This window comes from Carcharodon carcharias, chromosome 33 (assembly GCF_017639515.1).
Source record: "Carcharodon carcharias isolate sCarCar2 chromosome 33, sCarCar2.pri, whole genome shotgun sequence".
Classification (NCBI taxonomy): Eukaryota; Metazoa; Chordata; class Chondrichthyes; order Lamniformes; family Lamnidae; genus Carcharodon; species Carcharodon carcharias.
This window is the reverse complement of record NC_054499.1, coordinates 392,058-419,891: the sequence shown is the minus strand read 5'-3', so window position 1 is coordinate 419,891 and position 27,834 is coordinate 392,058. Positions and strand designations below refer to the sequence as shown.

Genomic DNA, 27,834 nt, shown 5'->3' with positions numbered 1-27,834 from the left:
TCACACAGCCCCTCACACATCCCCTCACACAGCCCCTCACACATCCCCTCACACAGTCCCTCACACAGCCCCTCACACAGCCCCTCACACATCCCCTCACACAGCCCCTCACACATCCCCTCACACATCCCCTCACACAGTCCCTCACACAGCCCCTCACACAGCCCCTCACACAGCCCCTCACACAGCCTCACACACAGCCCCACACACAGCCCCTCACACATCCCCTCACACAGCCCCTCACACAGCCCCGGACACATCCCCGGACACAGCCCCTCACACAGCCCCTCACACAGCCCCTCACACAGCCCCTCACACAGCCCCTCACACATCCCCTCACACATCCCCTCACACAGCCCCTCACACATCCCCTCACACAACCCCTCACACAGCCTCACACAGCCCCTCACACAGCCCCTCACACAGCCCCACACACAACCCCACACACAACCCCTCACACAGCCCCTCACACAGCCCCTCACACATCCCCTCACACACATCCCCTCACACACAGCCCCTCACACACAGCCCCTCACACACAGCCCCTCACACAGCCCCTCACACAGCCCCTCACACATCCTCACACAGCCTCACACAGCCCCTCACACAGCCCCTCACACAACTTCACACAGCCCCTCACACAGCCCCTCACGCAGCCCCTCACACAGCCCCTCACACAGCCCCTCACACATCCCCTCACACACAGCCCCTCACACACAGCCCCTCACACAGCCCCTCACACATCCCCTCACACAGCCCCTCACACAACTTCACACAGCCCCTCACACAGCCCCTCACACACAGCCCCTCACACAACTTCACACATCCCCTCACACAGCCCCTCACGCAGCCCCTCACACAACTTCACACAGCCCCTCACACATCCCCTCACACAGCCCCTCACACAACTTCACACAGCCCCTCACACAGCCCCTCACACACAGCCCCTCACACAACTTCACACATCCCCTCACACAGCCCCTCATGCAGCCCCTCACACAGCCCCTAACACAGCCCCTCACACAGCCCCTCACACATCCCCTCACACAGCCCCTCACACAGCCCCTCACACAGCCCCTCACACAGCCCCTCACACAGCCTCACACACAGCCCCACACACAGCCCCTCACACAGCCCCTCACACAGCCCCTCACACAGCCTCACACAGTCCCTCACACAGCCCCTCACACAGCCTCACACACAGCCCCACACACAGCCCCTCACACAGCCCCTCACACAGCCTCACACAGTCCCTCACACAGTCCCTCACACAGCCCCTCACACAGCCCCTCACACAGCCTCACACACAGCCCCACACACAGCCCCTCACACAGCCCCTCACACAGCCTCACACAGCCCCTCACACAACTTCACACAGCCCCTCACACAGCCTCACACAGCCCCTCACACAGCCCCTCACAGCTATTCTTTGCCTGTCAGTTTTGACAGTGTCAGGAATTGGATCAGGTGATGTTTCTGCTGCCTTCACCCTCGCTCTAACCCTGCACTAAACTCCTGTTTGTCTTGGGAATGTTTTCAACAGCAGCTGCTCCTGGGAGTGAATTTGAACATGAAGTCAGCTCCCTCTCTCTCTCTCTCTCTCTTTCTGTCTCTCTCTCTCTCTGTCTCTCTCTCTCTTTCTCCCTCTCTCTCTCTCTCTCTCTCTGTCTCTCTCTCTGTCTCTCTCTCTCTCTGTTTCTCTCTCTTTCTCTCTCTGTCTCTCTCTCTGTCTCTCTCTCTCTCTCTTCTCCCTCTCTCTCTCTCTCTCTGTCTCTCTCTCTCTCTCTCTGTCTCTCTCTCTCTCTCTCTTTCTCTCTCTCTCTCTCTATCTCTCTCTCTCTGTCTCTCTCTCTCTCTATCTCTCTCTTTCTGTCTCTCTCTCTCTCTCTTTCTCTCTTTGTCTCTATCTATCTCTCTCTCTCTATCTCTCTCTTTCTCTCTCTCTGTCTCTCGCTCTCTTTCTCTCTCTTTCTCTCTCTCTTTGTCTCTCTCTCTTTCTCTGTCTCTGTCGCTCTCTGTCTCTTTCTCTCTCTCTCTCTCTGAGTCTCTTTCTCTCTCTTTCTCTCTCTCTCTCTCTTTGTCTCTCTTTCTTTCTCTTTCTCTTCCTCGCTCTCCCGCACTCTTTCTCTCTTTCTCTTTCTCTCTTTCTCCTCTCTCTCTCATGCTCTCCCTCTCTCTCCCTCTCTCTTTCCAATCGAACCTTGTGATGGGGAGCTCCTGTCCTTGGTCATTGCTCCTCTCCACAACAGAAACCAAGGGGCCATGATTTTTGTTGAGCCCCTGCGGTGAATGCCCACAGGCCATTCAACCATTGGGGCATCACAACTATAAGCTTATCCAAGGTGCTATCAGGGGCCGGCTTCTCTGCATCCTGGGCCCAGCTATCTTCTGCTGTTTCATCAATGCTGCCCTACCTGTCAGAAGGTCAAGTGTGGAACTGTTTGCGCAGTATTCAGCTCCTCTGGTAATGGAGTAACCACTGCCAGCCTGCAACTGGACCTGAATGACATTGTGACCTGAGTGCCAAGTGGAGGGTGTGTAAGTGCCCCCTTCTCCTCCCTCCCCATGACCGTCACTGACTGCACCATCGCTGTGTTTGTCAGTATTGCCAATCAGAAGTTTAACTGGAGCACCAGTGTCTGCGTATTCCAGCAGACTCCACTCACCTGGAAAGTGCAGCAGCAACACTCTCCAGGACAGAGTGGCTTACTGATTTGAGGCCCCAGCACTCGATTCCCAGTCTACCCCCCTCGCCACCAGTGACTGTGGCTGCAGGGCCTAGGTTTTGTGCAGGGGAAGGGACTGTGCAACACCTCAGCTCAATGTTAGGCATTAACTCAGACGTGTTTATATAGAGATGGAGAACCCAGGAGTTGTTGATGAGAATAGCTGGGAGCCTGCAGGGTAGATCCAGGCTCCAGATCCAGACTCCCAGTCCCTCTCACTGTCAGAGGCACAGGATGGAATTCGTTCTGCAGCTTAACATCTAGACATTCCAGATAGATTTGACAACATCATTCTCCACATATAGTATCTCTGCAGCTGCCTAATCCTGTGAAGAAGGATCATTACTCCAATTTGTAATTTATTTGCTTATCAACAATAACTCTTATCAGGAATTTCCCACACTGGAGCAGACTGCAATGCCTAATGAGGAGAACCAGGCAGTCTCTTCCCAAATATCTGGGACAGACAGTCTGCTCCTGACAACTTTCACATATGGAGCTTATGCAGTGTTTAGACATGGGGTCTAGGTGAGGCAGTTTGTTAGTGTTGGATCTTTCTGGGATGAGTTGAAGTGAAGTGTAAGAGGATTCTGTGTAGCTGCAGTGAGAGTGGTATGTGCGGTATGTGCGGTGTGAGCAGTGAGAGCAGTGTGTGCAGTGTGAGCAGTGTGAGCAGTTTGTACAGTGTGAGCAGTGTGCAGTGTGATCAGTGAGAGTGTGAGCAGTGAGAGTGTGAGCAGTGAGAGCAGTGTGTGCAGTGTGATCAGTGAGAGTGTGAGCAGTGAGTGTGAGCAGTGAGTGTGAGCAGTGAGTGTGAGCAGTGAGTGTGAGCAGTGAGTGTGAGCAGTGAGTGTGAGCAGTGAGTGTGATCAGTGAGAGTGTGAGCAGTGAGAGTGAGCAGTGAGAGTGAGCAGTGAGAGTGTGAGCAGTGAGTGTGAGCAGTGAGTGTGAGCAGTGAGTGTGATCAGTGAGAGTGTGAGCAGTGAGAGTGTGAGCAGAGTGTGAGCAGTGAGAGTGAGCAGTGAGAGTGAGCAGTGAGAGTGAGCAGTGAGAGTGTGAGCAGTGAGAGTGTGAGCAGTGAGAGTGAGCAGTGAGAGTGAGCAGTGAGAGTGAGCAGTGAGTGTGAGCAGTCAGTGTGAGCAGTCAGTGTGTGAGCAGTGTGAGCAGTATGAGCAGTGAGAGCAGTGTGAGCAGTGAGAACAGTGTGAGCAGTGTGTGCAGTATGTGCAGTGTGAGCAGTGAGAACAGTGTGCAGTGAGAACAGTGTGAGCAGTGTGTGCAGTATGTGCAGTGTGAGCAGTGAGAGTGTGAGTAGTGAGAGCAGTGTGAGCAGTGAGAGTGTGAGTAGTGAGAGCAGTGAGATTACTGAGAGTAGTGTGAGCAGTGAGAACAGTGTGAGCAGTGTGTGCATTGTGAGCAGTGAGAGCAGTGTGTGCATTGTGAGCAGTGAGAGCAGTGTGTGCATTGTGAGCAGTGAGAGCAGTGTGTGCATTGTGAGCAGTGAGAGCAGTGTGTGCATTGTGAGCAGTGAGAGCAGTGTGTGCATTGTGAGCAGTGAGAGCAGTGTGTGCATTGTGAGCAGTGAGAGCCGTGTGAACAGTGAGAGCAGTGTGAACAGTGAGAGCAGTGTGAACAGTGAGAGCAGTGTGTGCATTGTGAGCAGTGAGAGCAGTGTGTGCATTGTGAGCAGTGAGAGCCGTGTGAACAGTGAGAGCAGTGTGAACAGTGAGAGCAGTGTGAACAGTGAGAGCAGTGTGAGCAGTGAGAGCAGTGTGAGCAGTGAGAGCAGTGAGAGCAGTGTGTGCAGTGAGAGCAGTGTGTGCAGTGAGAGCAGTGAGAGCAGTGTGTGCAGTGAGAGCAGTGTGTGCAGTGAGAGCAGTGTGAGCTCTGTGAGCAGTGTGAGCAGTGAGAGCAGTGTGAGCTCTGTGAGCAGTGTGAACAGTGAGAGCAATGTGAGCTCTGTGAGCAGTGTGAGCTCTGTGAGCAGTGTGAGCATTGTGAGCAGTGTGAGCATTGTGAGCAGTGTGAGCTCTGTGAGCAGTGTGAACTCTGTGAGCAGTGTGAGCAGTGAGAGCAGTGTGTGCAGTGTGTGCAGCGTGAGCAGTGTGTACAGTGTGAGCAGTGAGGGCAGTGAGAGTGAGAAGTGAGAGCAGTGTGAGCAGTGAGAGCAGTGAGAGCAGTGTGAGCAGTGAGAAGTGAGAGCAGTGTGAGCAGTGAGAGCAGTGTGAGCAGTGAGAGCAGTGTGGGCAGTGAGAGCAGTTTGTGCAGTGTGAGCAGTGTGTGCAGTGAGAGCAGTGTGTGCAGTGAGAGCAGTGAGATCAGTGAGTGCAGTGAGAGCAGTGAGAGCAGTGAGAGCAGTGTGAGCAGTGAGAGCAGTGTGTGCAGTGTGAGCAGTGAGGGCAGTGTGGGCAGTGAGAGCAGTTTGTGCAGTGTGAGCAGTGTGTGCAGTGTGAGCAGTGAGGGCAGTGTGGGCAGTGAGAGCAGTTTGTGCAGTGTGAGCAGTGAGAGCAGTGTGAGTGAGAAGTGAGAGCAGTGTGAGCAGTGTGTGCAGTGAGAGCAGTGTGAGCAGTGTGAGCAGCGTGAGCAGTGAGAGCAGTGAGAGCAGTGTGAGTGAGAAGTGAGAGCAGTGTGTGCAGTGAGAGCAGTGTGTGCAGTGAGCAGTGAGAGCAGTGTGAGTGAGAAGTGAGAGCAGTGTGTGCAGTGAGAGCAGTGTGTGCAGTGTGAGCAGTGTGAGCAGCGTGAGCAGTGAGAGCAGTGAGAGCAGTGTGAGTGAGAAGTGAGAGCAGTGTGAGCAGTGTGTGCAGTTAGAGCAGTGAGAGCAGTGTGTGCAGTGTGAGCAGCGTGAGCATTGAGAGCAATGTGAGCAGTGAGAGCAGTGTGAGTGAGAAGTGAGAGCAGTGTGAGCAGCGTGAGCAGTGTGTGCAGTGTGAGCAGCGTGAGCAGTGAGAGCAGTGTGAGTGAGAAGTGAGAGCAGTGTGAGCAGTGAGAGCAGTGTGAGTAGTGTGTGCAGTGTGTACAGTTTGAGCAGTGTGAGCAGTGTGTACAGTTTGAGCAGTGTGAGGGAGCAGTGAGAGCAGTGTGAGCAGTGTGAGTGAGAAGAGAGCAGTGAGAGCAGTGAGAGCAGTGAGAGCAGTGTGAGCAGTGAGAGCAGTGTGAGCAGTGAGAGCAGCGTGAGCAGTGAGAGCAGTGTGTGCAGTGTGAGCAGCGTGAGCAGTGAGAGCAGTGTGAGTGAGCAGTGAGAGCAGTGTGAGTGAGCAGTGAGAGCAGTGTGAGTGAGAAGTGAGAGCAGTGTGAGCAGTGAGAGCAGTGAGAGCAGTGTGAGCAGTGAGAGCAGTGTGAGCAGTGTGTGCAGTGTGAGCAGTGAGAGCAGTGTGTACAGTTTGAGCAGTGTGAGCAGTGTGTACAGTTTGAGCAGTGTGAGCAGTGAGAGCAGTGAGAGCAGTGTGAGGGAGCAGTGAGAACAGTGTGAGCAGTGTGAGTGAGCAGTGAGAGCAGTGTGAGCAGTGAGAGCAGTGTGAGCAGTGTGAGCATTGAGAGCATTGTGAGCAGTGAGAGCAGTGTGAGCATTGAGAGCAGTGTGAGCATTGAGAGCAGTGTGAACAGTGAGAGCAGTGTGAGCAGTGAGAGCAGTGTGAGCTCTGTGAGCAGTGTGAGCAGTGTGAGCATTGTGAGCAGTGTGAGCTCTGTGAGCAGTGTGAGCAGTGTGAACAGTGAGAGCAGTGTGAGCTCTGTGAGCTCTGTGAGCAGTGTGAGCATTGTGAGCAGTGTGAGCATTGTGAGCAGTGTATGCAGTGTGAGCAGTGTATGCAGTGTGAGCAGTGTGTGCAGCGTGAGCAGTGTGTGCAGTGTGAGCAGTGAGGGCAGTGAGAGCAGTGAGAGCATTGTGAGCAGTGAGAGCATTGTGAGCAGTGTGAGCAGTGTGTGCAGTGTGAGCAGTGAGGGCAGTGTGGGCAGTGAGAGCAGTGTGTACAGTTTGAGCAGTGTGTACAGTTTGAGCAGTGTGTGCAGTGTGAGTAGTGAGAGCAGTGTGAGCAGTGTGTGCAGTGTGAGCAGTGAGAGCAGTGTGCACAGTTTGAGCAGTGTGAGCAGTGAGAGTGAGAAGTGAGAGCAGTGTGAGGGAGCAGTGAGAGCAGTGTGAGGGAGCAGTGAGAGCAGTGTGAGTGAGAAGAGAGCAGTGTGAGCAGTGAGAGCAGTGAGAGCAGTGAGAGCATTGTGGGCAGTGTGTGCAGTGTGAACAGTGCGAGCACTGTGAGCAGTGAGAGTGAGCAGTGAGAGCAGTGTGAGCATTGAGAGCAGTGTGAGCATTGAGAGCATTGTGAGCAGTGAGAGCAGTGTGAGCATTGAGAGCAGTGTGAGCATTGAGAGCAGTGAGAGCAGTGAGAGCAGTGTGAGCTCTGTGAGCAGTGTGAGCAGTGTGAGCATTGTGAGCAGTGTGAGCTCTGTGAGCAGTGTGAGCAGTGTGAACAGTGAGAGCAGTGTGAGCTCTGTGAGCAGTGTGAGCATTGTGAGCAGTGTGAGCAGTGTGTGCAGTGTGAGCAGTGTGTGCAGCGTGAGCAGTGTGTGCAGTGTGAGCAGTGAGGGCAGTGAGAGCAGTGAGGGCAGTGTGAGCAGTGTGAGCAGTGAGAGCATTGTGAGCAGTATGAGCAGTGAGAGCATTGTGAGCAGTGTGAGCAGTGTGAGCAGTGTGGGCAGTGAGGGCAGTGAGAGCAGTGTGTACAGTTTGAGCAGTGTGTACAGTTTGAGCAGTGTGTGCAGTGTGAGTAGTGAGAGCAGTGTGAGCAGTGAGAGCAGTGTGCACAGTTTGAGCAGTGTGAGCAGTGAGAGTGAGAAGTGAGAGCAGTGTGAAGGAGCAGTGAGAGCAGTGTGAGGGAGCAGTGAGAGCAGTGTGAGTGAGAAGAGAGCAGTGTGAGTGAGAAGAGAGCAGTGTGAGCAGTGAGAGCATTGTGGGCAGTGTGTGCAGTGTGAACAGTGCGAGCACTGTGAGCAGTGAGAGTGAGAAGTGAGAGCAGTGTGAACAGTGAGAGCAGTGTGAGCAGTGTGAGTGAGAAGTGAGAAGTGAGAGCAGTGTGAGCAGTGTGAGTGAGAAGTGAGAGCAGTGTGAGCAGTGAGAGCATTGTGAGCAGTGTGAGTGAGAAGTGAGAGCAGTGTGAGCAGTGAGAGCAGTGTGAGCAGTGAGAGCAATGTGAGCGGTGTGAGCAGTGTGAGCATTGAGAGCAGTGTGAGCAGTGAGAGCAGTGTGAGCATTGAGAGCATTGAGAGCAGTGTGAGCAGTGAGAGCAGTGTGAGCATTGAGAGCAGTGTGAGCAGTGTGAGCATTGAGAGCAGTGTGAGCAGTGAGAGCATTGAGACCAGTGTGAGCAGTGAGATTACTGAGAGCAGTGTGAGCAGTGAGAAGTGTAAGAGGATTCTGTGTAGCTGCAGTGTGAGCTGTGAGAGCAGTGTGTGCAGTGTGAGAGCAGTGTGAGCAGTGAGAAGTGTGAGAGCAGTGATAAGTGTAAGAGGATTCTGTGTAGCTGCAGTGTGAGCAGTGTGTGCAGTGTAAGCAGTGTGAGCAGTGAGAAGTGTGAGAGCAGTGAGAAGTGTAAGAGGATTCTGTGTAGCTGCAGTGTGAGCAGTGTGTGCAGTGTGAGCAGTGAGAAGTGTGAGAGCAGTGAGAGCCGTGTGTGCAGTGTGAGCAGTGAGATTGTGAGCAGTGTGTGAAGTGTGAGCAGTAAGAGTGTGAGCAGTGTGAGAGCAATGAGAGCAGTGCATGCAGTGAGAGCAGTGTATGCAGTTTGAGCAGTGTGAGCAGTGTGTGCAGTGAGAGCAGTGTGAGCAGTGAGTATGTGATAGGATTCTGTGTAGCTGCAGTGTGAGCAGTGAGAGCAGTGTGAACAGTGAGATAAGTGTGATCATTGTGGGCAGTGAGAGCAGTGTGAACAGTGAGATAAGTGTGCTCAGTGTGAGCATTGAGGGCAATGTGTGCAGTGAGAGCAGTGTGAGCAGTGAGAAGTGTGAGAGCATTCTGTGTAGCTGCAGTGAGAAGGGTGAGCAGTGAGAACAGTGTGAGCAGTGTGAGCAGTGAAAGCAGTGTGTGCAGTGTGAGCAGTGTGTTCAGTGTGAGCTGTGTGTTCAGTGTGAGCTGTGTGATCAGTGTGTGCAGTGAGAGCAGTGTGAGCAGTGAGAGCATTGTGGGCAGTGAGAGCAGGGTGTGCAGTGAGAGCAGTGTGAGCATTGTGAGCAGTGAGAGCATTGTGAGCAGTTTGTGCAGTGAGCAGTGTGAGCAGTGAGAGCATTGTGGGCGGTGTGAGCAGTGAGAGCAGTGTGTGCACTGTGTTCAGTGTGAGCTGTGTGATCAGTGTGTGCAGTGAGGGCAGTGAGAGCATTGTGGGCAGTGAGAGCCGTGAGAGCAGTGTGTGCAGTGAGAGCAGTGAGAGCAGTAAGAGCAGTAAGAGGGAGAGCAGTGTGTACAGTTTGAGCAGTGTGAGCAGTGAGAGCAGTAAGAGTGAGAGCAGTGTGTACAGTTTGAGCAGTGTGAGCAGTGAGAGCAGTAAGAGTGAGAGCAGTGTGAGCAGTGAGAGCGAGAGCAGTGTGGGCAGTGTGTGCAGTGAGAGCAGTGAGAGCAGTAAGAGTGAGAGCAGTGAGAGCAGTGTGTGCAGTGAGAGCAGTGTGAGCAGTGAGAGCAGTGTGTACAGTTTGAGCAGTGAGAGCAGTAAGAGTGAGAGCAGTGTGGGCAGTGTGAGCAGTGAGAGCAGTAAGAGTGAGAGCAGTGTGAGCAGTGTGTGCAGTGAGAGCAGTGTGAGCAGTGAGAGCGAGAGCAGTGTGGGCAGTGTGTGCAGTGAGAGCAGTGTGAGCAGTGAGAGCAGTGTGATCAGTGTGAGCAGTAAGAGTGAGAGCAGTGTGAGCAGTGTGTGCAGTGAGAGCAGTGTGTGCAGTGTGAGCAGTAAGAGTGAGGGCAGTGTGTGCAGTGAGGGCAGTGTGTGCAGTGAGGGCAGTGTGAGCAGTGAAAGCAGTGTGTGCAGTGAGAGCAGTGTGTGCAGTGAGAGCAGTGTGTGCAGTGTGAGCAGTGACAGCAGTGTGTGCAGTGAGAGCGGTGTGTACAGTGTGAGCTGTGTGAGTGAGCAGTGTGTGCAATGTGACCAGTGTGAGCAGTGTGTGCAGTTTGGGCAGTGTGAACAGTGTGAGTGGGCAGTGAGAGCAGTGTGTGCAGTGTGAGCTGTGTGAGTGGGCAGTGAGAGCAGTGTGTGCAGTGTGAGCTGTGTGAGTGGGCAGTGAGAGCAGTGTGTGCAGTGTGAGCAGTGTGGGCAGTGTGTGCACTGTGAGCTGTGTGAGCGAGCAGTGAGAGCCGTGTGTGCAGTGTGAGCAGTGAGAGCAGTGTGTGCAGTGTGAGCAGTAGCAGTGTGGGCAGTGTGAGCAGGAGCAGTGTGTGCAGTGTGAGCAGTGTGAGCATTGAGAGCAGTGTGATCAGTGTGAGCTCTGTGAGCAGTGTGAGCATTGAGAGCAGTGTGAGCATTGAGAGCAGTGTGATCAGTGTGAGCTCTGTGAGTAGTGTGATCAGTGTGTGCAGTGTGAGCATTGTGAGCAGTGTGATCAATGTGAGCTCTGTGAGCTCTGTGAGCAGTGTGTGCAGTGTGAGCATTGTGAGCAGTGTGATCAGTGTGAGCTCTGTGTGCAGTGTGAGCAGTGTGAGCTCTATGAGCAGTGTGAGTGAGCAGTGTGAGCATTGTGAGCAGTGTGAGTGAGCAGTGTGTGCAGTGTGAGCAGTGTGAGTGAGCAGTGTGAGCATTGTGAGCAGTGTGAGCAGTGTGTGCAGTGTGAGCTCTGTGAGCAGTGTGAGCATTGTGAGCAGTGTGAGCTCTGTGAGCAGTGTGAGCTCTGTGAGCAGTGTGAGCTCTGTGAGCAGTGTGAGCAGTGTGAGCATTGTGAGCAGTGAGAGCAGTGAGAGCAGTGTGTGCAGTGTGAGCATTGTGAGCAGTGAGAGCAGTGTGAGCATTGTGAGCAGTGTGAGCAGTGAGTGAGCAGTGAGAGCCGTTTGAGCAATGTGTGCAGTGTGAGCTCTGTGAGCAGTGAGAGCATTGTGTGCAGTGTGGGCAGTGTGCTGTGTGAGTGAGCAGTGAGTAGTGAGAGAGGATTCTGTGTAGCTGCAGTGAGCAGACGCTTCTCTTCAGTGAGAAAAGTTGGGTCTGTTACTCTGAGTTTGTGTAGTTGCTCATTCTGAGGATTCTGGTTGATCCTGTGTGAACCATTCCCCCCCAGCGAGAGAGGGACAGGGGGTAATTGGGACTTGGCAGGGGGTCTAGCAGAATGTAGAAGTATTATGCAGTGTGGGGTCAGTGAGATGTGTGTCAGCTGGTAAAACGGGTACAAAGGGACCGAGCGCAGTGCACCAGCCGCAACTGAGATATTAGAACAACAGTTTAACAGTGACTCTATTGTTTCGCTCGCGATTAGTTTATGCTTGGAGTTAGTGGCAGTTGTGAATATGGCTCTTAATGCTGCCTGTTATATTGGCAGAATGCACTTTGACCTGCAGCTGTTAGTGTGAAAAAGGAATATTTATAAGCTCATGTAGAGTCATGTTCCCTCTGCTGTGTGAATAATTCACTTTTACACACGCCTGTCCCTCCCCTGTGGTGGACTCTGGTCTTCTCGTGCTGTCATATACTCAGAAGCGCACAGAGGTTGGACTCGTCCCCGATTTGCACCATGCGCCAGAGTTAGCGGGGAAAAGGACATTTTACCCACCGGCTGCGATGGCAGCTTCACTCTGTTTGGTCCCAATCCCGCCTCATTAGTTCTGCAGCCACAGGACGCACAGCGTCTCTCTCTGAATCACCCACCACACCGTTACCTCCCGCTCCCTCACTCCGGTGCCGTCTCTAACCTGCAACCACACGCACACCGTTCTCAATGCTCACAGCCCAGGGCTGCTGCACTGAAGACCTGGCCCGGAAAAGCAGGAAGAGTCCAGGGACCCGTCACTGGGATGGTTATCGGAGGCTCGCTGGGATGTCCTCTCTCTCCGCTCTGGACACACAAGGTCCAGCTATCTCACCACTCCGACCTGAGAGGCAGTGCCAGTGACAGTCAGTGACGGTCAGTGACAGTGACGGTCAGTGATGGTCAGTGACGGTCAGTGATGGTCAGTGTCAGTGACGGTCAGTGACGGTCAGTGATGGTCAGTGAGTGTCAGTGATAGTCAGTGTCAGTGACTCTCAGTGATGGTCAGTAACGGTCAGTGATGGTCAGTAACGGTCAGTGATGGTCAGTGACGGTCAGTGATGGTCAGTGACGGTCAGTGACGATCATGACTGTCAGCGACTGTCAGCGACGGTCAGTGATTGACAGTGACGGTCAGTGATTGACAGTGACGGTCAGTGACTGTCAGTGACGGTCAGTGACGGTCAGTGACTGTCAGTGACGGTCAGTGATTGATAGTGACAGTCAGTGATTGACAGTGACGGTCAGTGACGGTCAGTGACTGTCAGTGACTGTCAGTGACGGTCAGTGACGGTCAGTGATTGACAGTGACGGTCAGTGATTGACAGTGACGGTCAGTGACTGTCAGTGACGGTCAGCGACGGTCATGACTGTCAGCGAAGGTCAGTGACTGTCAATGACAATTAGTGACGGTCAGTGACGGTCAGTGACGGTCAGTGACTGACAGTGACTGACAATGACGGTCAGTGATTGACAGTGACGGTCAGTGACTGTCAGTGACGGTCAGTGATTGACAGTGACGGTCAGTGATTGACAGTGACGGTCAGCGACTGTCAGCGAAGGTCAGCGAAGGTCAGCGACTGTCAGCGAAGGTCAGTGACGGTCAGTGATTGACAGTGACGGTCAGTGACTGTCAGTGACGGTCAGTGACTGTCAGTGACGGTCAGTGATTGACAGTGACGGTCAGTGATTGACAGTGACGGTCAGTGACGGTCAGTGATTGACAGTGACTGTCAGTGATTGACAGTGACTGTCAGTGACGGTCAGTGATTGACAGTGATGGTCAGTGATTGACAGTGACGGTCAGTGACGGTCAGTGACGGTCAGTGACAGTCAGCGACTGTCAGCGACGGTCAGCGACTGTCAGCGAAGGTCAGCGACTGTCAGCGAAGGTCAGTGACTGTCAGCGAAGGTCAGTGACTGTCAGCAAAGGTCAGTGACAGTCAGTGATTGACAGTGACGGTCAGTGATTGACAGTGACGGTCAGTGACTGTCAGTGACGGTCAGTGACTGTCAGTGACGGTCAGTGATTGACAGTGACGGTCAGTGATTGACAGTGACGGTCAGTGATTGACAGTGACGGTCAGTGACTGTCAGTGACGGTCAGTGATTGACAGTGACGGTCAGTGACGGTCAGTGACGGTCAGTGACAGTCAGTGACAGTCAGTGACAGTCAGTGACAGTCAGCGACTGTCAGCGACGGTCAGCGACTGTCAGCGAAGGTCAGCGACTGTCAGCGAAGGTCAGTGACTGTCAGCGAAGGTCAGTGACTGTCAGCAAAGGTCAGTGACAGTCAGTGATTGACAGTGACGGTCAGTGATTGACAGTGACGGTCAGTGACTGTCAGTGACGGTCAGTGATTGACAGTGACGGTCAGTGATTGACAGTGACGGTCAGTGATTGACAGTGACGGTCAGTGACTGTCAGTGACTGTCAGTGACGGTCAGTGACGGTCATGACGGTCAGCGACTGTCAGCGAAGGTCAGCGACTGTCAGTGATTGACAGTGATGATCAGTACCAACATTGCCCAGGAAATATAAAAGCAAAAAACTGCGGATGCTGGAAATCCAAAACAAAAATAAAAATACCTGGAAAAACTCAGCAGGTCTGACAGCATCTGCGGAGAGGGACACAGTTAACGTTTCGAGTCGGAATGATTCTTCAACAGAACTAAGGAAAAGTAGAAAAGAGGTGAAATATAAGCTGGTTTAAGGGGGGTGGGGAGTTGGTGGGACAGGTAGAGCTAGATAGAGGGCCAGTGATAGGTGGAGGTAACCAAAACATGTCATAGACAAAAGGACAAAGAGGTGTTGAAGGTGGTGATATTACCTAAGGAATGTGCTAATTAAGGGTAGAAAGCAGGACAAGCAAGTTACAGATAGACCTAGTGGGGGTGGGGTGGGGTGAAGGTACAGATAGACCTAGTGGGGGTGGGGTGGGGGTGAAGGTACAGATAGACCTAGTGGGGGTGGGGTGGGGGTGAAGGTACAGATAGACCTAGTGGGGGTGGGGTGAAGGTACAGATAGCCCTAGTGGGGGTGGGATGGGGGGAAGGTACAGATAGCCTTAGTGGGGGTGGGGTGGGGTGAAGGTACAGACAGACCTAGTGGGGGTGGGGTGGGGTGAAGGTACATATAGACCTAGTGGGGGGGTGGGGTGAAGGTACAGATAGCCCTTGTGGGGGTGGGGTGGGGTGAAGGTACTGATAGCCCTAGTGGGGGTGGGGGTGGGGTGAAGGAACAGATAGCCCTAGTAGGGGTGGGGTGGGGGTGAAGGTACAGATAGCCCTAGTTGGGGTGGGGTGGGGGTGAAGGTACAGATAGACCTAGTGGGGGTGGGATGGGGTGAAGGTACAGATAGCCCTAATGGGGGTGGGGTGAAGGTACAGATAGCCCTAGTGGGGGTGGGGGGAAGGTACAGATAACCCTAGTGGGGGGTGGGGTGGGGTGAAGGTACAGATAGCCCTAGTGGGGGTGGGTTGAAGGTACAGATAGCCCTAGTGGGGGTGGGGGGAAGGTACAGATAACCCTAGTGGGGGGTGGGGTGGGGTGAAGGTACAGATAGCCCTAGTGGGGGGGGGTGGGGTGTAGGTACAGATAGCCCTAGTGGGGGTGGGGTGGGGGTGAAGGTACAGATAGCCCTAGTGGGGGTGGGGTGGGGGGGAAGGGATTGAAATAGACTAAAAGGTAGAGATAAAACAATGGATGGAAATACATTTAAAAAGAATGGAAATAGGTGGGAAAAGAAAAATCTATATAAATTATTGGAAAAAAGGGGAGATCGGAAAGGGGGTGGGGATGGAGGAGAGAGTTCATGATCTAAAATTGTTGAATTCAATATTCAGTCCGGAAGGCTGTAAAGTGCCTAGTCGGAAGATGAGGTGTTGTTCCTCCAGTTTGCGTTGGGCTTCACTGGAACATTGCAGCAGGTCAAGGACGGACATGTGGGCATGAGAGCAGGGTGGAGTGTTAAAATGGCAGGCGACAGGGAGGTCTGGGTCATGCTTGCGGACAGACTGAAGGTGTTCCGCAAAGCGGTCACCCAGTCTGCATTTGGTCTCCAATGTAGAGGAAACCACCCAGGAGAGTCTGGCCAGAAATAGGATGAATGATCTCATTTGTGCAGCCAGGATAAGGCAACCATCTATTCCCCCTAAACTCTCTCACTCACACACCCATCACACATTCACTGGCATCTCACTCACTGCCAACTCAAGGGACATCACCACTCACTTTCTCTCACACACCCTCACATCTCCCTCTGGCCTCATCTGCTCTAGAAACTGCCTCCTCAGTCCCCACCCTCTTGAGGCCACTTGCACTGATCAACGTGCCGCCCACACACACAGATTCAAATACCACCCCCCTTCCCCAGTACAGCCCTCGCCCTGCAGCCTCTTCCCTTGCCTGAGACCACTTCTCCCCCTTCCCCAAAGCAAATCCTAGCCCAGTTGGGGTTAAAAATCCACCTCCACCTTATGGCTGGTCTGGTAGGCAGAGACCAGCCTGTGAATCCCAGTGAAAGTGATGTGGTTTTGCCTGTGAATCCTGGTGAATGTGATGTGGTTCTGCCTGTGAATCCTGGTGAAAGTGATGTGGTGCTGCCTGTGAATCCCGGTGAAAGTGATGTTGTTCTGCCTGTGAATCCCGGTGAAAGTGATGTGGTTCTCTCTGTGAATCCTGGTGAAAGTGATGTGGTTCTGCCTGTGAATCCCGGTGAAAGTGATGTGACTCTGCCTGTGAATCCCGGTGAAAGTGATGTGGTTCTGCCTGTGAATCCCGGTGAAAGTGATGTGGTTCTGCCTGTGAATCCCGGTGAAAGTGATGTGGTTCTGCCTGTGAATCCTGGTGAAAGTGATGTGGTTCTGCCTGTGAACCCCGGTGAAGGTGATGTGGTTCTGTCTGTGAACCCCGGTGAAACTGATGTGGTTCTGCCTGTGAACCCCGGTGAAAGTGATGTGGTTCTGCCTGTGAATCCTGGTGAAAGTGATGTGGTTCTACCTGTGAATCCTGATAAAAGTGATGTGGTTCTGCCTGTGAATCCTGGTGAAAGTGATGTGGTTCTGCCTGTGAATCCTGGTGAAAGTGATGTGGTTCTCTCTGTGAATCCTGGTGAAAGTGATGTGGTTCTGCCTGTAAATCCTGTCGCTGAGACCCTGAGTGCTGCCCGGAGCGAGACAGGCAAACAAACCTCAAAGTCCCGAGTGAAGTGCAGCCCAACAGGTCCACGTCGCTTATGTACAGTTGTGAAACAGGTCGATGTGCGAATGATCCAGTACAAGGGGGGATCCAGCCCGAGGGGGTGATCCAGCCAGAGTGGGTGATCCAGTGCGAGGGGGTGATCCAGCGTGAGGGGGTGATCCAGCGTGAGGGGGTGATCCAGCGTGAGGGGATGATCCAGTGCGAGGGGGTGATCCAGTGCGAGGGGCTGATCCAGTGCGAGGGGGTGAGCCAGTGCGAGGGGGTGATCCAGTGCGAGGGGGTGATCCAGCGTGAGGGGGTGATCCAGCAAGAGGGGATGATCCAGCGCGAGGGGGTGACCCAGTGCGAGGGACTGATCCAGTGCGAGGGGCTGATCCAGAGCGAGGGACTGATCCAGTGCGAGGGGCTGATCCAGTGCGAGGGGCTGATCCAGTGCGAGGGGCTGATCCAGTGCGAGGGGTTGATCCAGTGTGAGGGACTGATCCAGTGCGAGGGGGTGATGCAGCACGAGGGGGTGATCCAGTACGAGGGCTGATCCAGTGCGAGGGGCTGATCCAGTACGAGGGGCTGATCCAGTGCGAGGGGCTGATCCAGTGCGAGTGGGTGACCCAGTGCAAGGGGATGATCCAGCATGAGGGGATCCAGTGCGAGGAGGTGATCCCGGTGTGGGGGGTATCCAGTGTGGGTGGGGGTGATCCAGTGTGAGGAGGTGATCCCGGTGTGGGGGGTATCCGGTGTGGGTGGGGGTGATCCAGTGTGGGTGGGGGTGATCCAGTGTGGGGGGTGATCCAGTGCAAGAAGGTGATCCGGTGTGGGGGGTTGATCCGGTGTGAGGGGTGATCCAGCGTGAGGGGTGATCCGGTGTGAGGGGGTGATCCGGTGTGAGAAGGTGATCCGGTGTGAGGGGTGATCCGGTGTGAGGGGGTGATCCAGTGTGAGAAGGTGATCTGGTGTGGGGGGTTGATCCAGCGTGAGGGGTGATCCGGTGTGAGGGGTGATCCGGTGTGAGGGGTGATCCAGTGTGAGGGGTGATCCAGTGTGGGGCGGATGATTTCAGTGATCTAGGCGGGGGGGTGGTGGGTCTGGTACATAGACAAGGAGCTGCCTGACTGACCGTCTGGGCTGGCGGTGGGGGTGGGGGTTGGGGGTGGGGGGGGGATGCGGGGGGCTGGGGTGGGGTTGCTCTGAGACCAATTGTAAGGCTCCAGCTACCACCCCAGCAAACCCGGCACAGACCAAGAACACAGTCCGTGATCACTGCACCAGGGCACTTGTTGGCAATCGAGCCATTGCTCCAGGCCAGTAACAGAATGCAAACACTGGGGCCTTGCCTGTGGTGACGAGTCCTTATAGACAGCAGCAATCCTTTAGAAGTGATGTGTGCTGCAGTGGCTGTGACATTGAGCTTACAGACCAGAAGGTTAGTGTGTGTGTGTGTTTGATACCTTGGACCCTCTCCTGGGCTGTCTATGCCCTCAACATCTCATGGAGTATGTGGCTCTGCTACTTGAAGATATTCAGCATTACTTTATCTGGGGTAGAGTAGGGGGAGAATGAGAATAATGTGTGTCCTATAGCAGTGTCTGTGTACAGACCGGGAGCTGCTCTGTGTAGACAGTGGTAGGGGTCAGACGTGTGTCCTATAGCAGTGGCTGTGTACAGACCGGGAGCTGCTCTGTGTAGACAGTGGTAGGGGTCAGACGTGTGTCCTATAGCAGTGGCTGTGTACAGACCGGGAGCTGCTCTGTGTAGACAGTGGTAGGGGTCAGACGTGTGTGCTATAGCAGTGGCTGTGTACAGACTGGGAGCTGCTCTGTGTAGACAGTGGTAGGGGTCAGACGTGTGTGCTATAGCAGTGGCTGTGTACAGACCGGGAGGCTGCTGCTTGCTCATTGGAAATGATCAACTGAAAGGACATGACTGAAGCTTTCATTCATTGGTTAGTTTTGAAATTGTGAGTGTAAAGATAGTATATCCTTCCAGCCAGTGAGCACGATCGTTCCTACAGTGCGATATGTGCTTTTCCATTAACAGCCTTCGTTTCAGTGTGAATTTCCAGGTTGTGTTGTACCCTTCTGATTCTGAGAGTTAGCAGTGACATTGCTCACTTGGGGCAGCTCAGCCCATCCTCACTTCATCCCCTACTGCTTTCTATAAAGCACCAGGAAATAGCGAATCTAGTGGCAGCTCCTGAGAACCACATAGGTTTGGGGATGTGATGTTGAACTGAGGCCCCATCTGCTCTTTCAGGTGGAAGTAGAAGGTCCCACGGTCACTATTTCAAGGACGAGGAGGGAATGTCTCCCCAGTAACCTGGGGACCAATATTTATCCCTCAACCACCATCACTTGATAAAAACAGATGACCTGGTCTTAATGACATTGCTGTTTGTGGGAACCTTGCCCTGCACAACTTGGCTGTCGTGTTTCCTATGTTAGGGCGATTGCTACACTTCGAAAGCTCTCCATTGGCTGAGGAGCATTTTGGGATTGTCCTGAGGTGGTGAAAAGGAGTTTGAGTCTGACTTTCTATGTGGGGGTGGTTCTCCAGGCCAGGGGGCTAATGGCTGGAGTCACGGTGAGGGAAATGTGTGTTTAGAGAATTTTTAAGACACATTATTCCGTTATCACAAACTGAAAGTGTACTTTTGGCTTGCTGCCTACTCCCCAGTTGTAGATAAAGAGAATGTGAAACGCAGAGTGCTGATTCTCAGAGAGCTGCTGGTGTGTGTACTCGCACAGCAAAGGCTGATCCTTTGGTCTTTCTCTGCTATTGCACAGCACTTGCTGTCTGTCAGCTCTCCCACCCCACCCTCCCCTTCCCAAAGTTTTGACTGGAATCTATTGATGAGCTCCTCCTGTCCATCAGCAGCAGCAGCTTGCATGTGGCAGTGAACTCATTAAGCAACTGACTTGAAAACTAGCTCGGAGGAGGTGTGGGGGATGGGCGGGCAGACCGGTTAGTAGGCGGGTAGGCTGGTTCACACAACAGCAGCCTGCAGTCCAGCTCCACTTGTGGCTATTTTGGTACAGGGAGGAGGGAGGGAGGGCCCGCTTTGATTTGTCATAATGCAGGAGTAAGTGCAGCATTCTGCGGAGGATAAGAGACAGGGTTTTTTTTAACCCCCCCTTCCCTCTCTGGAAAATAACTTTGAATGGAGATGAAAGAGCTGCCTGTGGGCCATTAGTCATGGTGAAGTTTACAAGGTGGATCAGCGCCACCTCATCGATTTGACCCTGTCTGCACATGTGACATTTAGCGGGACAGTAAGTGCCTTGCTGCACTGTGCTGAGCTGCTCTTTCTCCAAGAGCCGGGGATGCCAGCAGTCTGCGGACGGCCCTGACACTACCTTCCATCGGTTTTTTTTTTAACAGAAAGCAGGTTTCTGGTTTGCCCTTTTTAATCTCAGAAATAGAGATGGCCAGGTGAGCAGAAGCCCACAATAACTCCCTGGACACGGAGCCGCTAGGGGAAGAGGAACAGAGAGGGAGAGAGACCTGTGGGAGTGAAGGAGGTAAACTTGCTGTAGTTTTGAACTTTTTGTGCACCTCGTCTCAGGTGAGAAGATGGATCAGGAAAGTGAAGGTAAGTTGGCCAACTTGTGTGTCGTGTTTGCAAGGCAGGAGTTGAGCTGGAGTTGAGTAATCTTGGTGGAGTTTTGTGCTTTGGAGGTTCCACCTGTAACGCTGTCCCCCCCCCCCTTGTGTCTGCTTCACTTTGGATTAAGAGTTGGATCCAGTGCCGCTTGTTAATTGCCTGTAATGCAGAGAGAGAGAGAGAGGGCATCGTGCTTGCTGAAGGTGCCATTTCTGACTCTGAGTGCCGGGGGATTGCTGGCTGGTGATTATGAATGAATGGAAATGACCTGAAGTCACCTATCAGGTGCTCAGGAATGGGTGCTGCAGGAAGTAATTGGCAGCTCTCAGCCTGTATGGTACTGTCAGTCTCTCAGCCTCACTCTCTGCATCAGTTGGTACACTTTGGAGGGCTAGTCTGCATCCTCTGCTGCAAAATAAAGGGCTGGGAGCAAAGGATTTGCCCAGAGGGCTGTCAGAAGCAGTAATGCTGAGTTTGATGGGAATCCGAGACACAGGTGCACCAAGGAATTAGCACTGGGATCAACCTGGCCAAGGTGATGCTCCAAAATGGGGCAAAGTGACAAAGCGGTGTACCTGCCAGCTGTGTCGGTGGACAGATGTCAGCTACTTGCACAGAGAAATAGCTTTCTAAATATAAAAACTTAAAATGGGAGGAAGATACAACATGTTTCATTCTGTCTTAGATTACAGTTGATTACTGACCATGGAAGATGACTGTGTGTCCCTGTGTGACAGTGTGTGTCCCTGTGTGCCTGTGTGTGTCCCTGTGTGATAGTGTGTGTGCCTGAGTGTGTCCCTGTGTGACAGTGTGTGTCCCTGTGTGATAGTGTGTGTGCCTGAGTGTGTCCCTGTGTGACAGTGTGTGTCCCTGTGTGACAGTGTGTGTCCCTATGTGACAGTGTGTGTCCCTGTGTGATAGTGTGTGTCCCTGTGTGATAGTGTGTGTGCCTGAGTGTGTCCCTGTGTGACAGTGTGTGTCCCTATGTGACAGTGTGTGTCCCTGTGTGATAGTGTGTGTCCCTGTGTGATAGTGTGTGTGCCTGAGTGTGTCCCTGTGTGACAGTGTGTCCCAGTGTGTGTCCCTGTGTGACAGTGTGTGTCCCTGTGTGTGTCCCTGTGTGACAGTGTGTGTCCCTGTGTGACAGTGTGTGTCCCTGTGTGTGTCCCTGTGTGACAGTGTGTGTCCCTGTGTGACAGTGTGTGTCCCTGTGTGTGTCCCTGTGTGATAGTGTGTGTCCCTGTTTGTGTCCCTGTGTGACGGTGTGTGTCCGTGTGTGTGTCCGCGTGTCTGTGTCCGTGTGTGTGTCTGTGTCCGCGTGTGTGTGTCTGTGTCCGCGTGTGTGTGTGTGTCCACGTGTGTGTGTCTGTATCCGTGTGTGTGTGTCTGTGTCCGCGTGTGTGTCCCTGTGTGACAGTGTGTCCGCGTGTGTGTGTGTCCACGTGTGTGTGTCTGTGTCCGCGTGTCTGTCCACGTGTGTGTGTCCCTGTGTGACAGTGTGTGTCTGCGTGTGTCTGTGTCCGCGTGTGTGTGTCTGTGTCCGCGTGTGTGTCCTCGTGTGTCTGTGTCCGCGTGTGTGTCCATGTCGGTCTGTGTGTGTGTCCCTGTGTGACAGCGTGTGTCCCTGTGTGATAGTGTGTGTCCGCGTGTGTATTCCTGTGTGTGTGTCTGTGTCGGTCTGTGTGTGTGTCCCTGTGTGTATATGCGTGTCTCCATGTGTGTGTGTATGTCTCTGCGTGTGTGTGTGTGCATGTGTCTCTCTCCTTGTGTGTGTGTCTCTCCTTGTGTGCGTCTCTCCTTGTGTGCGTGTGTCTGTCTCCTTGTGTGTGTGTGTCTGTCTCCTTGTGTGTGTGTGTCTCTCTCCTTGTGTGTGTGTGTCTCTCTCCTTGTGTGTGTGTCTCTCTCCTTGTGTGTGTGTGTCTCTCCTTGTGTGTGTCTCTCCTTGTGTGCGTGTGTCTCTCTCCTTGTGTGCGTGTGTCTCTCTCCTTGTGTGCGTGTGTCTCTCTCCTTGTGTGCGTGTCTCTCTCCTTGTGTGTGCGTGTGTCTCTCCTTGTGTGTGCGTGTCTCTCCTTGTGTGCGTGTGTCTCTCCTTGTGTGTGCGTGTGTCTCTCCTTGTGTGTGCGTGTCTCTCCTTGTGTGTGCGTGTGTCTCTCCTTGTGTGCGTGTGTCTCCTTGTGTGCATGTATGTGTCTCCCCGTGTGTATGTGTACATGTGTGTCACCCTGTGTAAGTGCCTCTGTGTGTGTGTGTGTGTGTGTGTGTGTGCATGTGTATCTGTGTGTCTCCCCGTGTCTGTGTGTGTGTGTGCGCTGTCTGTGTAGAACAGTGCAAATTACTTCGGGCTTCACATATTTTACAAGCATCCCGTTGAGTGACACTGTCACTTCCGAGTTCATTTCCAATGTGCCTGTTAAGTGCAGAGTGTCTGCTCACCAGTTTAAACTGCATGTCACCCTTTTCTGCTATTGTCAAAGAAACAATATGTGCTCGATGTCCGCATGTGATAGATTACATCTACACCAAAGCACTAGATCTGGCCAGAGATATCAAGCTGAGAGACAGTGCTGCACTAAACATGGACCAGGGTGCTGTAAATCCAACGCGATATTGGAGACTGAAGCTCGGGGCAAAAGAAATTTGTTCAACGTATGTAGGTCATTCAGCTACCAGAGGAAGTCTTGTGGGTGATCAGACAAGCCCAGTCCACGCACACGAGATCAAAATGAGAATGTAGCCATCATTAAAATACTGCTTGATATTGATATTGAGCGATCGAGGATGTGATATACAATTGGGACAGGTAGTGTTGGTGTAACCAGGCTTCAGACCCCAGTATGAGCGCTGTCCGTTGCTGGTCAGTCAGGGACAGGCTGTACTGTGCTGTATGCTCTGACTGAGGGAGGAATGCGTGAGTGGACTCTAGGGGCATATTTCACACTAATTCACACTTCCGTATCTCCTTCCTCCCTGTCCTGGACCCAGATGTCACTCCCGCCATCAATATTGCAGCTTTCAGGGTACAGCACAGCCTCACGGCAATGTGTTCAAGATCAAAGCATAAAAACTGTGGCACAAGAGTATTTGCAGGGACTGCATCTGACTCACGTGTGTAATCCTACTCTCAGCAGTGAGAATAACTCCAATCGTGGAATTAGAATGGTTCTTGCTTTATGATTCAAAAATGTCCTCATTAGCAGACTTTGTGTCAACTTCCATTGTAGTGGCTAGACCAGGCAGTGTGGGGGCTGTAATGGCTGGACGGGTCAGTGTGGGGGCTGTAACGGCTGAACGGGTCAGTGTGGGGGCTGTAACGGCTGAACGGGTCAGTGTGGGGGCTGTAACGGCTGAACGGGTCAGTGTGGGGGCTGTAACGGCTGAACGGGTCTGTGTGGGGGCTGTAACGGCTGAACGGGTCAATGTGGGGGCTGTAACAGCTGGACGGGGCAGTGTGGGGGGTGTAAAGGCTGGACCGGGCAGTGTGGGGGCTGTAACGGCTGAACGGGTCAGTGTGGGGGCTGTAACAGCTGAATGGGTCAGTGTGGGGGCTGTAACAGCTGAACGGGTCAGTGTGGGGGCTGTAACAGCTGAACGGGTCAATGTGGGGGCTGTAACGGCTGGACGGGGCAGTGTGGGGGGTGTAACGGCTAAACCAGGCAGTGTGGGGGCTGTAACAGCTGGACGGGGCAGTGTGGGGGCTGTAACGGCTGGACGGGGCAGTGTGGGGGCTGTAACGGCTGGACGGGGCGGTGTGACCTTTCATCAGAGTTGCTGCCTCTGCCACTCTCCTCAACTCTCCTTGGGTGAGGTAGTGGAAGGTGACTGGCACCTGTGGGAGGGAGTGTCAGGGAGAGGGAGAGAGGATGAGCAGGAGGATGGAACTGTGTTGAATCTAACCATCCCCTACATTCCTATTGTTCAGACAATCAGTTCAGGATGTCGATCCTGGAGCGACTGGAGCAGATGGAAAAGCGAATGGCAGAGATGACAGCTTCGAACTCAAGCCAGCAACAAAAAGTGGGAACTGGAGACAAGATGCACATCCAGGTATGGACAGTGTACTAGAGTTCCAGTATGGACAGTGTACTAGAGTTCCAGTGTAGACAGTGTACTAGAGTTCCAGTGCGGACAGTGTACTAGAGTTCCAGAGTGGACAGTGTACTAGAGTTCCAGTGTGAACAGTGTACTAGAGTTCCAGTGTGAACAGTGTACTAGAGTTCCAGTGTGGACAGTGTACTAGAGTTCCAGTGTGAACAGTGTACTAGAGTTCCAGTATGGACAGTGTACTAGAGTTCCAGTATGGACAGTGTACTAGAGTTCCAGTGTGGACAGTGTACTAGAGTTCCAGTGTGGACAGTGTACTAGAGTTCCAGAGTGGACGGTGTACTAGAGTTCCAGTGTGGACAGTGTACTAGAGTTACAGAATGGACAGTGTACTAGAGTTCCAGAGTGGACAGTGTACTAGAGTTCCAGTGTGGACAGTGTACTAGAGTTCCAAAGTGGACAGTGTACTAGAGTTCCAGTATGGACAGTGTACTAGAGTTACAGAATGGACAGTGTACTAGAGTTCCAGAGTGGACAGTGTACTAGAGTTCCAGTGTGGACAGTGTACTAGAGTTCCAAAGTGGACAGTGTACTAGAGTTCCAGTGTGGACAGTGTACTAGAGTTCCAAAGTGGACAGTGTACTAGAGTTCCAGTATGGACAGTGTACTAGAGTTCCAGTGTGAACAGTGTACTAGAGTTCCAGAATGGACAGTGTACTAGAGTTCCAGTATGGACAGTGTACTAGAGTTCCAGTGTGGACAGTGTACTAGAGTTCCAGAGTGGACAGTGTACTAGAGTTCCAGTGTGGACAGTGTACTAGAGTTCCAGTGTGGACAGTGTACTAGAGTTCCAGTGTGGACAGTGTACTAGAGTTCCAGAGTGGACAGTGTACTAGAGTTCCAGAGTGGACAGTGTACTAGAGTTCCAGTGTGGACAGTGTACTAGAGTTCCAGTGTGGACAGTGTACTAGAGTTCCAATGTGGACAGTGTACTAGAGTTCCAGTGTGGAGAATGTACTAGAGTTCCAGAATGGACAGTGTACTTAAGTTCCAGTATGGACAGTGTACTCGAGTTCCAGTATGGATGGTGTACTCGAGTTCCAGTATGGACGGTGTACTCGAGTTCCAGTATGGACGGTGTACTCGAGTTCCAGTGCGGAGAGTGTACTCGAGTTCCAGTGCGGAGAGTGTACTAGAGTTCCAGTGCGGACAGTGTACTGGAGTTCCAGTGCGGAGAGTGTACTAGAGTTCCAGTGCGGACAGTGTACTAAAGTTCCAGTGCGGACAGTGTACTAGAGTTCCAGTGCGGACACTGTACTAGAGTTCCAGTGAGGACAGTGTTGCTCAGAGCAGTTGTGAAAAGTGAGGGTTGATAGAGTAGTGCTGCTGAAACTGTGCTAACACTGTACAGGGTAGTGTAATGTGATACAACAACTCATAGAGGATTTAAACCCATTGTTCCAGTGCTATTTGGTTATGTAAAAAGTGCCTGGTGTAAATCCTGTTCACCTCTGAAATTTATGTTCAAACCTTCTCATCTGAGAACCCAGTTAACCACATACCATTCCAGATGTGGCTAATCCGTTACAGGGCATTTAGAGTACGGATCACTGGACAGTGATCAGGAGCAGGAACCCTGGCTGATGTTTGTTCTTTCTATCTCTATCTCTACCTCTATCTATAATATAGCTCAGTACCTCGATACCACACCAGGTAATGCATTTAGAACACTGAATTTTAAAACATTCCACAGAGTTTATGTAATCTCACAGTGATCACTGACAGAGCACCCAGTGCAGACTGAGTCACTGTGTAATCTCACAGTGATCCCTGACAGAGCACCCAGTGCAGACTGAGTCACTACATAATCTCACAGTGATCCCTGACAGAGCACCCAGTGCAGACTGAATCACTGTGTAATCTCACAGTGATCCCTGACAGAGCACCCAGTGCAGACTGAATCACTGTGTAATCTCACAGTGATCCCTGACAGAGCACCCAGTGCAGACTGAGTCACTACATAATCTCACAGTGATCCCTGGCAGAGCACCCAGTGCAGACTGAATCACTGTGTAATCTCACAGTGATCCCTGACAGAGCACCCAGTGCAGACTGAATCACTGTGTAATCTCACAGTGACCTGACAGAGCCCCCAGTGCAGACTGAGTCACTACATAATCTCACAGTGATCCCTGACAGAGCCCCCAGTGCAGACTGAATCACTGTGTAATCTCACAGTGATCCCTGACAGAGCACCCAGTGCAGACTGAATCACTGTGTAATCTCACAGTGACCTGACAGAGCCCCCAGTGCAGACTGAGTCACTACATAATCTCACAGTGATCCCTGACAGAGCCCCCAGTGCAGACTGAATCACTGTGTAACCCCACAGTGATCCCTGACAGAGCACCAAGTATAGACTGAATCACTGTGTAATCTCACAGTGATCCCTGACAGAGCGCCCAGCGCAGTCTGAATCACGGTGTAATCTCACAGTGATCCCTGACAGAGCACCCAGTGCAGACTGAATCACTGTGTAATCTCACACTGATCCCTGGGAGAGCCCCCAGTGCAGACTGAGCCACTACATAATCTCACAGTGATCCCTGACAGAGCCCCCAGCGCAGACTGAAACACTGTGTTATCTCACAGTGATCCCTGACAGAGCCCCCAGTGCAGACTGAATCACTGTGTAATCCCACAGTGACCTGACAGAGCACCCAGTGCAGACTGAAACACTGTGTTATCTCACAGTGATCCCTGACAGAGCCCCCAGTGCAGACTGAGTCACTACATAATCCCACAGTGATCCCTGACAGAGCACCCAGTGCAGACTGAAACACTGTGTTATCTCACAGTGATCCCTGACAGAGCCCCCAGTGCAGACTGAGTCACTACATAATCCCACAGTGATCCCTGACAGAGCACCCAGTGCAGCCTGAGTCACTACATAATCTCACAGTGATCCCTGACAGAGCCCCCAGCGCAGACTGAGTCACTACATAATCTCACAGTGATCCCTGACAGAGCCCCCAGTGCAGACTGAGTCACTACATAATCTCACAGTGATCCCTGACAGAGCCCCCAGCGCAGACTGAATCACTGTGTAATCTCACAGTGATCCCTGACAGAGCCCCCAGCGCAGACTGAATCACTGTGTAATCTCACAGTGATCCCTGACAGAGCCCCCAGTGCAGACTGAGTCACTACATAATCTCACAGTGATCCCTGACAGAGCCCCCAGCGCAGACTGAATCACTGTGTAATCTCACAGTGATCCCTGACAGAGCCCCCAGCGCAGACTGAATCACTACATAATCTCACAGTGACCTGACAGAGCCCCCAGTGCAAACTGAATCACTGTGTAATCTCACAGTGATCCCTGACAGAGCGCTCAGCGCAGACTGAGTCACTACATAATCTCACAGTGATCCCTGACAGAGCCCCCAGCGCAGACTGAGTCACTACATAATCTCACAGTGATCCCTGACAGAGCCCCCAGCGCAGACTGAATCACTGTGTAATCTCACAGTGACCTGACAGAGCCCCCAGTGCAAACTGAATCACTGTGTAATCTCACAGTGATCCCTGACAGAGCACCCAGTGCAGACTGAGTCACTACATAATCCCACAGTGATCCCTGACAGAGCACCCAGTGCAGACTGAGTCACTACATAATCCCACAGTGATCCCTGACAGAGCACCCAGTGCAGACTGAAACACTGTGTTATCTCACAGTGATCCCTGACAGAGCCCCCAGTGCAGACTGAGTCACTACATAATCCCACAGTGATCCCTGACAGAGCACCCAGTGCAGCCTGAGTCACTACATAATCTCACAGTGATCCCTGACAGAGCCCCCAGCGCAGACTGAGTCACTACATAATCTCACAGTGATCCCTGACAGAGCCCCCAGTGCAGACTGAGTCACTACATAATCTCACAGTGATCCCTGACAGAGCCCCCAGCGCAGACTGAATCACTGTGTAATCTCACAGTGATCCCTGACAGAGCCCCCAGCGCAGACTGAATCACTGTGTAATCTCACAGTGATCCCTGACAGAGCCC

The 27,834-nt window shown here is 52.7% G+C and overlaps 1 protein-coding gene across 1 annotated transcript in view; it reads left to right on the top strand.

Annotated features, from left to right (window-relative positions):
- LOC121272200 (calmodulin-binding transcription activator 2-like) overlaps positions 1–27,834 on the top strand; it is a 156,066-nt gene that overhangs the window by 112,416 nt on the left and 15,816 nt on the right. The window contains exon 11 of the mRNA XM_041178725.1: positions 23,645–23,769. Coding sequence (XP_041034659.1) covers positions 23,645–23,769 — 125 coding nt within the window. The remainder of the gene's footprint in view (positions 1–23,644; positions 23,770–27,834) is intronic.